At 45.6% G+C, this 15,306-nt stretch overlaps 1 protein-coding gene across 2 annotated transcripts in view; it reads left to right on the forward strand.

Annotated features, from left to right (window-relative positions):
- The first annotated feature begins 2,150 nt into the window (after window positions 1-2,150).
- The window catches only part of LOC118363960 (short transient receptor potential channel 7), a 60,716-nt gene continuing 47,560 nt past the window's right edge, over window positions 2,151-15,306 (forward strand). For both annotated transcript variants that reach the window (XM_052488222.1, XM_052488224.1), the window contains exons 1-2: window positions 2,151-2,904; window positions 11,814-11,996. In XM_052488222.1, coding sequence (XP_052344182.1) covers window positions 2,152-2,904; window positions 11,814-11,996 — 936 coding nt within the window. In that variant the 5' untranslated portion in view covers window position 2,151. The remainder of the gene's footprint in view (window positions 2,905-11,813; window positions 11,997-15,306) is intronic.

Below are 15,306 nucleotides of genomic sequence, written 5' to 3' on the forward strand. Positions count from 1 at the left end.
AATGTGGAGCCCACACCTCTCTGCCATGAAGTGCAATTAATTCAACGACACATTTAATGACACAAGTTTTAGCCAAATTTTAATAGGTATTTCAATTTGAATTGGTTTTGTAATGGTGTAAAATGCCCTGCTTGCTTTCTTTCTCAGGCCATTCAGATCAAATCAAATCTAATTTCAGTTGTCACATGAGCTGAATAGAACAGGTTCACCTTACAGTGAAATGCTGACTTACAAGCCCCAGCAATGCAGTTTAAATAAAAAGGAAATATATACGGATAAGAATAAGAAATAAAAGTAACAAGTAGTTAAAGAGCAGCAGTAAAATAACAATAGCGAGACTATATACAGAGGGGTACCGGTACAGAGTCAATGTGTGGGGGCACCGGTGTCGAGGTATTTCAAGTAATATGTACATGTAGGTAGAGTTATTAAAGTGACTATGTAGATAACAACAGAGAGTAGCAACGGTGTAAAAGAGGGGGGGGGGGCAAAGCAAATAGTCTGGGAAGCCATTTGATTAGGTGTTCAGGAGTCTTATGGCTTGGTGGTTGAAACTGTTTAGAAGCCTCTTGAACCTAGACTTGGAGCTCCGGTACCGCTTGCCGTGCGGTAGCAGAGAGAACAGTCTATGACTAGAGTGGCTGGAGTCTTTGACAATTTTTAGGGCCTTTCTCTGATACCAGCTGGTATAGAGGTCCTGGATGGCAGGAAGCTTGGCCCCAGTGATGTACTGGGCTGTACGCACTACCCTCTGTAGTGCCTTGCGGTCGGAGGCCGAGCAGTTGCCATACCAGGCAGTGATGCAACCAGTCAGGATTCTCTCGATGGTGCAGCTATAGAACCTTTTGAGGATCTGAGTACCCATACCAAATGTGTTCAGTCTAGTGAGGGGGAATAGGTTTTGTCGTGCCATCTTCACAACTGGCTTGGTGTGCTTGGACCATGTTAGTTTGTTGGTGATGTTGACACCAAGGAACTTGAAGCTCTCAACCAACCCCGTCGATGGGAATGGGGGCGTGCTCGTTCCTCCTTTTCCTGCAGTCCACAATAATCTCCTTTGTCTTGATCACGTTGAGGGAGAGGTTGTTGTTCTGGCACCACACGGCCAGGTCTCTGAGCTCCTCCCTATAGGCTGTCTCATCGTTGTTGGTGATCAGGCCTAACACTGTTGTGTCATCGACAAACTTAATGATGGTGTTGGAGTCGTGCCTGGCCATGTAGTCATGAGGGAACAGGGAGTACAGGAGGGGACTGAGCACGCACCCCTGAGGGGCCCCTGTGTTGAGGATCAGCGTGGCGGATGTGTTGTTATCTACCCTTACCACCTGGGGGCGGCCTGTCAGGAAGTCCAGGATCTTTGCCTCACTGCCTTCACTGCCTCAGTTTGGTTTCCAGTTGAGGTTATTTTTAAACCTTAGTAATGGGTCTAGTTCCCTGAGATATGGATCTTCTCTGGAAAATCATTATTTTTGTCTCAGGGCCCTGATCTGGCCCAGGATCTAGCAGGTCCAGGCTCTGCTGTCGGCCATGTGCTGTGGGTGACAGCAGTCTCTCTCTTTCTCTCTCTTGCTCTCTCTCTCTCTCTCTCTCTCTCTCTCTCTCTCTCTCTCTCTCTCTCTCTCTCTCTCTCTCTCTCTCTCTGTCTTTCTCTCTCTCTGTCTTTCTCTCTCTCTCTCTCTTTCTCTCTCTCTCTGTCTTTCTCTCTCTCTTTTCTCTCTCTCTGTCTTTCTCTCTCTCTCTGTATTTCTCTCTCTGTCTTTCTCTCTCTTTTTCTCTCTCTCTCTCTCTCTGTCTTTCTCTTGCTCTCTCTCTCTCTTTCTCTCTTTCTCTCTCTCTCTCTCTCTCTTTCTCTCTCTCTGTCTTTCTCTCTCTGTCTTTCTCTCTCTTTCTCTCTCTCTCTGTCTTGCTCTTGCTCTCTCTCTCTCTCTGTCTTTCTCTCTCTCTCTCTCTGTCTTTCTCTTGCTCTCTCTCTCTCTCTCTCCATTTAAACTTTAATAATAATGAAATTGTGAAAAATATGAACCTTCCACCCATGAGGCTTTTGGTTATTGACAGCAGGAAAGGGATACCCCTTGCTTAACCATTTCTTCTATCTCCCCCTCTCTCTCGCCCTCCCTCCCTCCCTCCTCCCCCTTCTCTAGAGTGGAAGCCATGCATCGTAGACACACCACAGTGCGGGAGAAGGGGCGTCGCCAAGCCGTGCGAGGACCCGCCTACATGTTTAACGAGCGTGGCTCGGCCCTGACACCCGAGGAAGAGGGTTTCCTTGATGCCGCCGAGTACGGCAACATCCCAGTGGTTCGCAAGATGCTGGAGGAGTCCAAGACCCTTAACTTCAACTGTGTGGACTACATGGGCCAGAATGCATTGCAGCTGGCGGTGGGAAACGAACACTTGGAAGTGACTGAGCTGTTGTTAAAGAAGGAGGGGCAAGCCAGAGTGGGTGACGGGCTCCTATTGGCTATATCTAAAGGCTATGTGCGTATTGTGGAAGCCATATTAGGGAACCCGGCATTTAGCCAGGGGCTGCGGCTCACTCTGAGTCCCCTTGAACAGGAGCTACGGGATGACGATTTTTACGCTTACGACGAAGACGGGACTCGGTTTTCTCACGACGTCACCCCTATCATCCTAGCAGCACACTGTCAGGAATATGAGATTGTACATATCCTGCTCACCAAGGGGGCCCGCATTGAGAGGCCTCACGACTACTTCTGTAAGTGCAATGAGTGTGCAGAGAAGCAGAGGAGGGACTCATTCAGCCACTCCCGCTCCAGGATGAACGCTTATAAAGGGCTGGCCAGTGCTGCCTACCTGTCCCTGTCTAGTGAGGATCCTGTATTCACCTCGCTGGAGCTCAGCAACGAACTGGCCAGACTGGCTAACATAGAGACTGAGTTTAAGGTGAGTTTAATAGGCCAGACTGGCTAACATAGAGACTGAGTTTATGGTGAGTTTAACAGGCCAGGCTGGCTAACATAGAGACTGAGTTTAAGGTGAGTTTAACAGGCCAGGCTGGCTAACATAGAGACTGAGTTTAAGCTGAGTTTAACAGGCCAGACTGGCTAACATAGAGACTGAGTTTAAGCTGAGTTTAACAGGCCAGGCTGGCTAACATAGAGACTGAGTTTAAGCTGAGTTTAACAGGCCAGACTGGCTAACATAGAGACCTGAGTTTAACAGGCCAGGCTGGCTAACATAGAGACTGAGTTTAAGGTGAGTTTAACAGGCCAGGCTGGCTAACATAGAGACTGAGTTTAAGCTGAGTTTAACAGGCCAGGCTGGCTAACATAGAGACTGAGTTTAAGGTGAGTCTAACAGGCCAGGCTGGCTAACATAGAGACTGAGTTTAAGCTGAGTTTAACAGGCCAGACTGGCTAACATAGAGACTGAGTTTAAGGTGAGTTTAACAGGCCAGACTGGCTAACATAGAGACTGAGTTTAAGGTGAGTTTAACAGGCCAGACTGGCTAACATAGAGACTGAGTTTAAGGTGAGTTTAACAGGCCAGACTGGCTAACATAGAGACTGAGTTTAAGGTGAGTTTAACAGGCCAGACTGGCTAACATAGAGACTGAGTTTATGGTGAGTTTAACAGGCCAGGCTGGCTAACATAGAGACTGAGTTTAAGGTGAGTTTAACAGGCCAGGCTGGCTAACATAGAGACTGAGTTTAAGCTGAGTTTAACAGGCCAGGCTGGCTAACATAGAGACTGAGTTTAAGGTGAGTTTAACAGGCCAGGCTGGCTAACATAGAGACTGAGTTTAAGCTGAGTTTAACAGGCCAGGCTGGCTAACATAGAGACTGAGTTTAAGCTGAGTTTAACAGGCCAGACTGGCTAACATAGAGACTGAGTTTAAGCTGAGTTTAACAGGCCAGGCTGGCTAACATAGAGACTGAGTTTAAGCTGAGTTTAACAGGCCAGGCTGGCTAACATAGAGACTGAGTTTAAGCTGAGTTTAACAGGCCAGGCTGGCTAACATAGAGACTGAGTTTATGCTGAGTTTAACAGGCCAGGCTGGCTAACATAGAGACTGAGTTTAAGCTGAGTTTAACAGGCCAGGCTGGCTAACATAGAGACTGAGTTTAAGGTGAGTTTAACAGGCCAGACTGGCTAACATAGAGATTGAGTTTAAGGTGAGTTTAACAGGCCAGACTGGCTAACATAGAGACTAAGTTTAAGGTGAGAGATGATGGAACACAAAACAAAGACAACACACACACGCAAACACACACACAGACACACTAAACAGAAAACACACACACTAGAGACCGAGTTTCAGGAGAGAGATCAGAACACTTCAAATCAAAGTTTATTTTTCACGTGCGCCGAATACAACAGGTAGACCTTACAGTGAAATGATTACTTACAGGCTCTAACCAACAGTGCAAAAAATGTATTAGTTGAACAAAAGGTAAGTAAAGAAATAAAACAACAGTAAAAAGACAGGCTATATACAGTAGCGAGACTATAAAAGTAGCGAGGCTACATACAGACACCGGTTAGTCAGGCTGATTGAGGTAGTATGTACATGTAGATATGGTTAAAGTGACTATGCCTATATGATGAACAGAGAGTAGCAGTAGCGTAAAGAGGGGTTGGCGGGTGGTGGGACACAATGCAGATAGCCCGGTTAGCCATTTGATTACCTGTTCAGGAGTCTTATGGCTTGGGCGTAAAAACTGTTGAGAAGCCTTTTTGTCCTAGATTTGGCACCCCAGTACTGCTTGCCATGCGGTCGCAGAGAGAACAGTCTATGACTGGGGTGGCTGGGGTCTTTGACAATCTTCAGGGCCTTCCTCTGACACCACCTAGTGTAGAGGTCCTGGATGGTAGACAGCGTAGCACCAGTGATGTACTGGGCTGTACGTACTACCCTCTGTAGTGCCTTGCGGTCGGAGGCAGAGCAATTGCCATACCAAGCAGTGATGCAACCAGTCATGCTCTCGATGTTCCAGCTGTAGAACCTTTTGAGGATCTCAGGACCCATGCTAAATCTTTTTAGTTTCCTGAGGGCTTTGTTTGCCCTCTTTACGAATGTCTTGGTGTGTTTGGACCATTCTAGTTTGGTGTTGATGTGGACACCATACACCACACACACAACAATGGGACTCTCCAGAACTGATTTGAAGTCACACAATAATCAGCGGTATGCTTTGATACTTTCTACGGTGTGTAGGAACAGAGAGCAGTATCTGAGAGAGAGAGAGAGAGAGAGAGAGAGAGAGAGAGAGAGAGAGAGAGAGAGAGAGAGAGAGAGAGAGAGAGAGAGAGAGAGAGAGAGAGAGAGAGAGAGAGAGAGAGAGAGAGAGAGAGAGAGAGAGAGAGAGAGAGAGCGAGAGAGAGAGAGAGAGAGAGAGAGAGAGAGAGAGAGAGAGAGAGAGAGAGAGAGAGAGAGATTTTCTGCGATTGATCTTCTCTGCTATGAGTCTTTGGCTCAGGACTGAGGCTGGTTTGCTTTTCTGACTCACTACTTCTACACACACATATGCATGCAGAAACATACGCCAGGTGCATTCAGAAAGTATTCAGACCCCTTTTCCCACATTTTGTTACGTTACATCCTTATTCTAAAATGGATTCAATAAGAAGATTATCCTCATCAATCTACACACAATACCCCATAATGACAAAGTAAAAACAGGTTAAAAATAAAAATGTAGAATAATTTTAGAATAAGGCTGTCACATAACAAAATGTGGATAAAGTCAAGGGGTCTGAATACTTTCCCAAGGCACTGTATACACTCATACTGTACACACGTTAACATGTTAACAGCACACAATTGGGTCTTGAGTTTCATGCTGCAGTGTGGGATATACAGCCACAAGGACGGGAACATGATTTAAGCCCAGAAGCTATGGGAGGGAGGTGAGGCAGAGGGGAATATTTTGGCATTGGGGGGGTCAGGTAAAGGGAAGAGAAGGGTACAGTCCAGACGGGTGCTTGGGTCGGCATTTGTCGTGACTAGAGCTGTCTGTCTGTAAATGAGAAATAGTCTCCTGGGGGACGTAGTTCTATTACGCTCCATGTCTCTCATTACACATTCATTATAACCTGTTTCGCTCTCTCTCCTCCCTCTCCAATCTTCTCTCTCCCTCTCACTCTAACCTCCCTCTCCCATCTTCTCTCACTCTAACCTCCCTCTCATCCTCCATCTCTCTCCCTCTCACTCTAACCTCCCTCTCACTCTAACCTCCCTGTCTCCCTCTCACTCTCTCCTCCCTCTCATCCTCCATCTCACTCTCTCCTCCCCCTCATCCTCCCTCTCCTCCCTCTCATCCTCCATCTCTCTCCCTCTCACTCTCTCCTCCCTCTCTCTCCATCTCTCTCCCTCTCACTCTCTCCTCCCTCTCATCCTCCATCTCCCTCACTCTCACTCTAACCTCCCTCTCATCCTCCATCTCTCTCCATCTCTCTCCCTCTCACTCTCTCCTCCCTCTAACCTCCCTCTATCTTTCCCTCTCTCTAACCTCTATTTCAATGAAAGGAAGGACATTATGAATCTAAGGTGCTGTTGCCACCAGTGATGTCATTGCCCTCTGCAGTGTTTGTGTGCAGTATCAGCCCTGTTTTTATTTTTTTTATTTAACTAGGCAAGTCAGTTAAGAACAAATTCTTATTTTCAATGACGGCCTAAGAACAGTGGGTTAACTGCCTAGTTCAGGGGCAGAACGCCAGATTTGTACCTTGTCAGCTCGGGGCTCGAAATTGCAACCTTTCGGTTACTAGTCCAACACTCTAACCACAAGGCTACGCTGTTGTCCCGGGTGATGTTGACAAGGTGTCATGTATTGTCCAAGTGGGTTAAGGTGTAGGGACAACACACAATGTGGTCCTAATGTTAGGGATAGGGATTGTAGCAGACGATGTGTCAATGGTAGAGATAAGACTAGGGTCATAATGTTAGATGTGTGTTCCTTTTGATGCTGTGAATTTGATGCAGATCATTTGTAACAAGTCCCACATTCATCTTACATTAGTTTGGCGTTGTCTGTCCCCCGACCGGCTAGACAGGTCCATCGCTCTCCTGTAGTGCCCCTGGACAGGACAGACAGACAGATACACACACACACACACACATGCATACACACACTCAGTATCAATGAATCAGAATCACCTTAATTCACACATACATGATCAATGTTTCAATTGTTTCAAGGCTTAAAAATCCTCTTCATCAGAATCCAAGTCACCTTTATTCACCAATTATATTTCCACATACTGAGAGTTTTACTTGGTGATATGGTGCTGCTAGTGATAGACAACATACTGAGAGTTTTACTTGGTGGTATGGTGCTGCTAGTGATAGACAACATACTGAGAGTTTTACTTGGTGGTATGGTGCTGCTAGTGATAGACAACATACTGAGAGTTTTACTTGGTGATATGGTGCTGATATAGCAGTGAATTTTAGACACAGATTAAACCACAAAGACCAGGGAGGTTTTCCAATGCCTCACAAAGAAGGGCACCTATTGGTAGATGGGTCAAAAAAACAAAAAACAGATGTTGAATATCCTTTTGAGCATGGTAAAGTTATTAATTACCTCAATACAATACACCCAGTCACTACAAAGATACAGGCATCCTTCGTAACTCAGTTGCCAGAGAGGAAGGAAACTTCTCAGGGATTTCACCATGAAGCCAATGGTCACTTTAAAACAGTTACAGAGTTTAACGGCTGTGATAGGAGGACACCGAGATGGATCACCAACATAGTAGTTACTCCACAATACCAACCTAAATTATAGAGTGAAAAAAAGAAAGCCTATACTCAATAAAAAATATTAAAAATATGCATTTCAGTCTCTGTCAACATTTAGCTCGACAAACCATTTTGACTGGTCCTGGTCCATTGGTTGGCAGATTTAGTATGTTTTCGTGCAAATGAAATACACTGATGGATTCTTTGTTGTGTGCACGCATGTGCATGTCCACACGCATGGGTTTGAGTGCATGTGTCAAGCTTGAATTTGTGGGTGTGTGGTTCTTTGTTTATGAGTGTTTATGTGTGTGTTAGCATATCTGAGGGACCTCAAGCACTGGCCTGCAGAGCTCTGTGGGGTTCAAGGGAGCACATAAGGAGGCGGGAGTATGGAAGGATGGAAGAAGGAGCAATGGGTGAATGGATGAACGAGGCAGAGAAATATAAGAATGAGATAGGAAGAGATACAGGAAGAGATATTTGTGGTTTAGAGAGGGAGAGGGAGTGTTTGGAAAATAAATCAAAATGTTTATGTGAAAGAGAGATGGCACAATATGAAGGGATGGGAGAGAAGGAGGGGGGGAGTGTGATGTCAGAGCAGAAAGCTGTGAAATTGTCTCTAGAGCTGCACCTGGTTTTCCAACAGCTAGTCAAGTCATTATACAAACACTAGTTGGACAGGAACATTGTACCACTCTCATCTCTCTCTTCTCTCCCTCTACAGGAACATTCTACCACTCTCATCTCTCTCTTCTCTACAGGAACATTCTACCACTCTCATCTCTCTCTTCTCTCCCTCTACAGGAACATTCTACCACTCATCTCTCTCTTCTCTCCCTCTACAGGAACATTCTACCACTCTCACCTCTCTCTTCTCTCCCTCTACAGGAACATTCTACCACTCTCATCCCTCTCTTCTCTCCCTCTACAGGAACATTCTACCACTCATCTCTGTCTTCTCTCCCTCTACAGGAACATTCTACCACTCTCATCTCTCTCTTCTCTCCCTCTACAGGAACATTCTACCACTCATCTCTCTCATCTCTCTCTCTACAGGAACATTCTACCACTCATCTCTCTCTTCTCTCCCTCTACAGGAACATTCTACCACTCATCTCTCTCTTCTCTCCCTCTACAGGAACATTGTACCACTCTCACCTCTCTCTTCTCTCCTTGTACAGGAATATTCTACCACTCTCATCTCTCTCTTCTCTCCCTCTGCAGGAATATTCTACCACTGTCATCTCTCTCTTCTCTCCCTGTACAGGAATATTCTACCACTCTCATCTCTCTCTTCTCTCCCTCTGCAGGAATATTCTACCACTCTCATCTCTCTCTTCTCTCCCTGTACAGGAATATTCTACCACTCTCATCTCTCTCTTCTCTCCCTCTGCAGGAATATTCTACCACTCTCATCTCTCTCTTCTCTCCCTGTACAGGAATATTCTACCACTCTCATCTCTCTCTTCTCTCCCTCTACAGGAACATTCTACCACTCATCTCTCTCTTCTCTCCCTACACAGGAACATTCTACCACTCATCTCTCGCTTCTCCTTATCTTCTGCACCTTTAAGGGGGGGCTGAAATTCCTGATTTAGCCTTGGTTTCAATTTTCCTCATTAGGAAATGCGACTGAGAGAAATATTTGAGTCTTGGAGGTGTGCTTTGACGTGCGTGTCTCTTGTGTGTGTGTTGTAACGAGGGAAGTGTTTGTACTTTCACTATGCCAAAATGGAAACCCAAATAGTCACTCCCCCATCTAGAAACCGTCTAACCAGGTCTTGTTTCTGGAAGTAGCCTAGGCTAGCTAGGAAGCTAGTTAACTTTTTCCCCCAATTAGTTTCAGTCAGCCATGGGTGACCGTGGCAAAGTTGGTAATACTTTGGATAGTGTATCTATGGGGATAGTTAGGGATCATCAATAAATTGCACAGTGTAAATGGAACAATATTTTCATGTTGCACATCTTTTAGTTATCTTATTAAATGCTTTCAATATTTGTAGTTTAATTTTTACAATTTAGAGTTGGTTAGAGGTTTTTAAGTCATTGAAATGTTCTTGACGTTTTCAGCTATTGACATTTAAAAATATTGTTGCATGTACATTGTGTCATTTACTGATGGTCCCTTACTATCCCCACATATGGATATCAGATGTCAAACCAAATTGCCCATGGGTAATATGATTGGGTCGTGTGCAGCTGCACTCCAAATGAATGATTACTTTGGTGCTGCGAGCTGTGGGAAGGATTTAAATGAACACAACCCAAGGAAAGCTCAGTACCTTTCATTATGTGACATACAATCTTTTCCAAATGGTCTTGCAGATCTCACTTTTGGAGAAGTCTGACTTTATGACCAAAATGATCCCATTAACTCTAAGGTCGATGTCCGCACCCCGCGGAAATCTTATAAACATAACAAAAATTACCCATAAAAATCTGTCAGTTTAAACTAGAGATATCTGTTGTTTTGCATTGTATCGACAACATCCGCCTATGTAACACCATCTGCGGTGAAAGGTGACCAAGCCAGAGTGGTCTACTCTACCGGAGCGTCCGAACGGTTTGGCCTAGAAACTATTATGACCTCTCACTAACACGATGGTGTGTGTTCTCTATGACCCCCACAAGCATCTTGGGACTTGTCTGAAGTTGGTACAGCTGATCTGCCAACTTCTGTCTGTAGCGTCTGAGCAGTTTGGGCTATGACCCATCTGTGTAAAGGTGAGACACTCACGAACACGTACATGTGGGTTTTACTCTAGGGCGCCCACAGGCCTCAGAAGACTGATCAGAAGGTCCCCTGGTAGCAGTTGAACAAATAACTGGAGTATATATGGACACTGGTTAGTTCCAAAGATAAGGGGTTAACACATGTCCCAAAAAAATAACACATTTTTCCTGATCTTTGTTATGTTTCTCAGATAAAGGACAGACACTCAAAACAAACGTCCTTTGTATTTTGGGGGGACTATCTGTTGTTGCATGTAGTGAATCTGTTAGTCAATGCATTTGTATGGGCTAATAGGAAGGCCAAAAATAATGTTTCATCAAATGTTTTTTCTCAATTTTTTTTAACACTTCAAATCAAATAGCTAAATGATTGTTAGTTTGACCTTCTTAAAACAATTCCATATAACTTAGTAGAACCCCCCTCCCCCAATATTGATTCCACATAGACTGTTTTCTATCAGAGAAGTTGTTCATATCTTTCAGTTGCTCTTTAATAGCCTCCAGTATTTATGCTGCAGTAGTTTGTGTCGGGGGGCTAGGGTCAGTCTGTTATATCTGGAGTATTTCTCCTGTCTAATCTGGTGTCCTGTGTGAATTTAAGTAGGTTCTCTCTAATTCTCTATTTCTTTCTTTCTTTCTTTCTTTCTTTCTTTCTTTCTTTCTCTCGGAGGACCTGAGCCCTAGGACCATGCCTCAGGACTACCTGGCATGATGACTCCTTGCTGGCCCAAGTCCACCTGGCCATGCTGCTGCTCCAGTTTCAACTGTTCTGCCTGCGGCTATGGAACCCTGACCTGTTCACCAGACGTGCTACCTGTCTGTCCCAGACCTGCTATTTTCAACTCTCTAGAGACAGCAGGAGTGGTAGAGATACTCTTAATGATCGGCTATGAAAAGCCAACTGACATTTACTCCTGAGGTGCTGACTTGTTGCACCCTTGACAACTACTGTGATTATTATTATTTGACCACGCTGGTCATTTATGAACATTTGAACACCTTGGCCATGTTCTGTTATAATCTCCACCCAGGAAAGCCAGAAGAGGACTGGTCACCCCTCATAGCCTGGTTCCTCTCTAGGTTTCTTCCTAGGTTTCGGCCTTTCTAAGGAGTTTTTCCGCGCGACCGTGCTTCTACACCTGCATTGCTTGCTATGTGGGGTTTTAGGCTGGGTTTCTGTACAGCACTTTGATATATCAGCTGATGTAAGAAGGGCTATGTAAATAAATTTGATTCATGTCTCTTTCCTTTTCTCTCCCCTTTTCTCTCCTCTCTTTCCATCCTTGCTATTTTCATGTGTCCCTTTCTCGGCCACAATCTCTATCCTCCCACCATTCAACCTCCCCCTCACTTCCTTTCTCTCTCTCAATAGAATGACTACAGGAAGTTGTCCATGCAGTGTAAGGACTTTGTCGTGGGGGTGTTGGACCAGTGCAGAGACACAGAGGAGGTGGAGGCCATCTTGAACGGTGACGTGGACAATGCCCCGCCCAGCGGAAACAACCGGCCCTGCCTCGAACGCGTCAAACTGGCCATTAAATATGAGGTCAAAAAGGTGAGAAACCCTAACCAGGACTGCAACCTGACTGCATTGCTTGACACTGTTGTAAATGACTAACATTACATTTTGTTTTAGTTTACATGCCAGTATTTATATGAGAGCATCAGTGGTGTAAAAAGTACCCAATTTTCATACTTGAGTAAAAGTAAAGATACCAAAAAAGATATACTTAAGTATCAAAAGTAAAAGTACAAGTATAAATCATTTCAAATTCCTTATATTAAGCAAACCAGATGGCCATATTTTCTATTTTTTTAATTAACAGATTGCCACAGCCAAGCTCCAACACTCAGATATCATTTACAAGCGAAGCATGTGTTTAGTGAGTCCATCTGTTACGATCGTCGTAGTGAGCAGAACAAGGGCGCAGCGTGATGGAAGATCCACATCTTTATTACAGTGAAACTTTAAACAAAAACAATAAACCAATAACAAAACGTGAAAGTAGTGGTGCACATGCACAAACACAAAACAATATCCCACAAACACAGGTGGGAAAAATGGTTACCAGCTGCCTCTAATTGGGAACCATACAAAACACCAACATAGAAAATTTTAACTAGAACACCCCCTAGTCACGCCCTGACCTACTACACCATAGAGAACCAAGGGCTCTCTATTGTCAGGGCGTGACAGTACCCCCCCCCCAAAGGAGCGGACTCTGGCCACAAAATATGAAACCAAATGGGGGGTTAGAGGGGATGACTAGTGTCGGTGGCGGCTCCGGTGCAGGTCGTAGCCCCCCCAGACCCCGGATCTGACCATGGCGCCGGGCTGAACGCCGTGCCTGGACTAGGCACCGGAGCAGAGGAGGGCTCCGCCCCTGGAGGTGGGTTGGACGCCGTGCCTGGACTGGGCACCGGCGCAGAGGGCTCTGGCCCTGGAGCTGGGTTGGACGCCGTGCCTGGACTGGGCATCGGCGCAGAGGTAGGCTCCAGCCATGGAGCTGGGCTGGCCGCCGTGCCTGGACTGGGCACCGGCGCAGAGGAAGGCACAGGCCTTGGAGCAGGACTGGACGCCGTGCTTGGACTGTGCATCAGCGGAGAGGAAGGCTCCGGCCTTGGAGCTGGCACCGGAAATACCGGGCTGGGGTGAGGCACTGGAGGCCTGGTGTGTGGAGATGGCACAGGTGGCACCGGACTGGTGACACGCACTTCAGGTCGGATGCCGTGCAGAACACACCTACATAACATTTCTCTCATCTCTCTCTCTCCCAACTTCTCCATCGCCTCCCTGACGGTCTCTGACTCTTCAGGGTGAGTACGGGGAGCTGGCACAGATGGCAGCGGACTGAGGACCCACTCTTCCAATCTCCGCTGTTCCGCCGACCACCCCTAATGCCCCCCAAAAGAATCTTAAGGTTTCTGTGGCCGCGGTCCCCTTCCACCTTCCTTGGTGTCTCCTTCCAAGGAAGGGTCTCACAACCTCCCATAATTTCTTCCCAGGTCCAAAACTCCTTTACCTCCGTCACACACTGCATGGTCCTTGCTTGGTGGGATATTCTGTCACACTCGTGATTAAAGATGGACCAAGGTGCAGCGTGATGGAAGTTCCACATTTTTAATACGGTGAAACTTTAAACAATGAACCAATAACGAAAGTAGTGGTGCACATGCACAAACACAAAACAAAATCCCACAAACACAGGTGGGAAAATGGCTACCTAAATATGATGCCCAATTAGAGGCAACGATTTTCCAGCTGCCTCTAATTGGGAACCATACGAAACATCAACATAGAACATTTAAACTAGAACACCCCCTAGTCACGCCCTGACCTACTACACCATAGAGAACCAAGGGCTCTCTATGGTCAGGGCGTGACACCATCAAATCAGAGATAGTAGGGATGACCAGGGATGTACTTTGTGCTTGAATTGGACCATTTTCCTGTCCTGCCAAGCATTCAAAAAGTAATGAGTACCTTTGTATCACGTTTCAGGAGAAGAACCAGATGCAGACAGTGTCAAAGTAACAAAAGTGTAATACTAGAACAGGGGGCAGGCAAAACGACAGGTCAAGGGCAGGCAGAGGTCAGTAATCCAGATCAGAGTCCATAAAGAACAGAACTGCAGGCAGTCTCAGGGTCAGGGCAGGCAGAGGTCAATAATCTAGGGTGGTGTGACAAGGTACAGAATGGCAGGTAGGCTCAGGGTCAGGGCAGGCAGAAATGTGCAAAACCAGGAAAACTAGAAAACAGGAACTATAACAAGATAGGTGCAAGGGGAAAACCGCTGGTAGGCTTGACAAACAAAACAAACTGGCAACAGACAAACAGAGAACACAGGTGTAAATACACTGGGGATAATAGGGAAGATGGGCAACATCTGGAGGATTTGGATTTAGGTTCAATCTAGACAATTCAGGGAGAGCATTGGATCAGTGATACAGCACACACATCTTGTGTGTGTGTGTGTGTGTGTGTGTGTGTGTGTGTGTGTGTGTGTGTGTGTGTGTGTGTGTGTGTGTGTGTGTGTGTGTGTGTGTGTGTGTGTGTGTGTGTGTGTGTGTCCCAAGGCCTGGTAGCGTTTGTAAATATCAGACTATCGAGCCTGTCTCAGTGCTTATCCCTCTCATACCAGAAGTGGTTCAGCTAAATGTCAAACCACATCAACTCTCCCTTCATTACCCGGGACTCACAGAGACTGACACACACAAACACACACTCATACACACACAGTTCAACAATAAACGTATGCATGTTTATCTGACCTTATGGTTGATCATCCTATATTGAAACATCATGAGACATTAGTACCATCAGGGCTCATATCATCTAAGCCATAATAATGTATACTCCAGCCTGTTTGGAAGCATCCAGGGACACAGAGTGTAGTGTATGGGCAGCTTTCCCAAAGCAGGGGAGCGTGGCCCAGCAGTGTGTTAATCAACCTGCCAGACTGGCTCCGGATACTAGTGTGTAAACTGAGGGGGACAGACACACACAAACACACACACACGTATACATACACACACTTAGAGGGTGTCTCAGGGAGAGTTGGGATATGCAAAAAAACACATTTCCAAATCACAGATATTATTATATTATGCACAATTGTGCATGTGTTAAACAGGACAAATATAGGCACCCACGAAATGATGAACTATTATTAGTCATTACAGACGGAGAATAGCTGACAGGAACAACAGAGCCATTTAAAGTGCAGACCTTTCCTATGGTGCACTGCTTGAAGAGTTAAAATTATTTTAAAAGTTGGAATTTGTCAGCAAATGTTTGTGATTTGTATCCAACTTGACTGCAGGGAACAGACTGAACCTTTATTCTTGGCTTGTTTATTGCTCAA

The sequence above is a fragment of the Oncorhynchus keta genome, chromosome 30, assembly GCF_023373465.1.
Source record: "Oncorhynchus keta strain PuntledgeMale-10-30-2019 chromosome 30, Oket_V2, whole genome shotgun sequence".
NCBI lineage: Eukaryota > Metazoa > Chordata > Actinopteri > Salmoniformes > Salmonidae > Oncorhynchus > Oncorhynchus keta.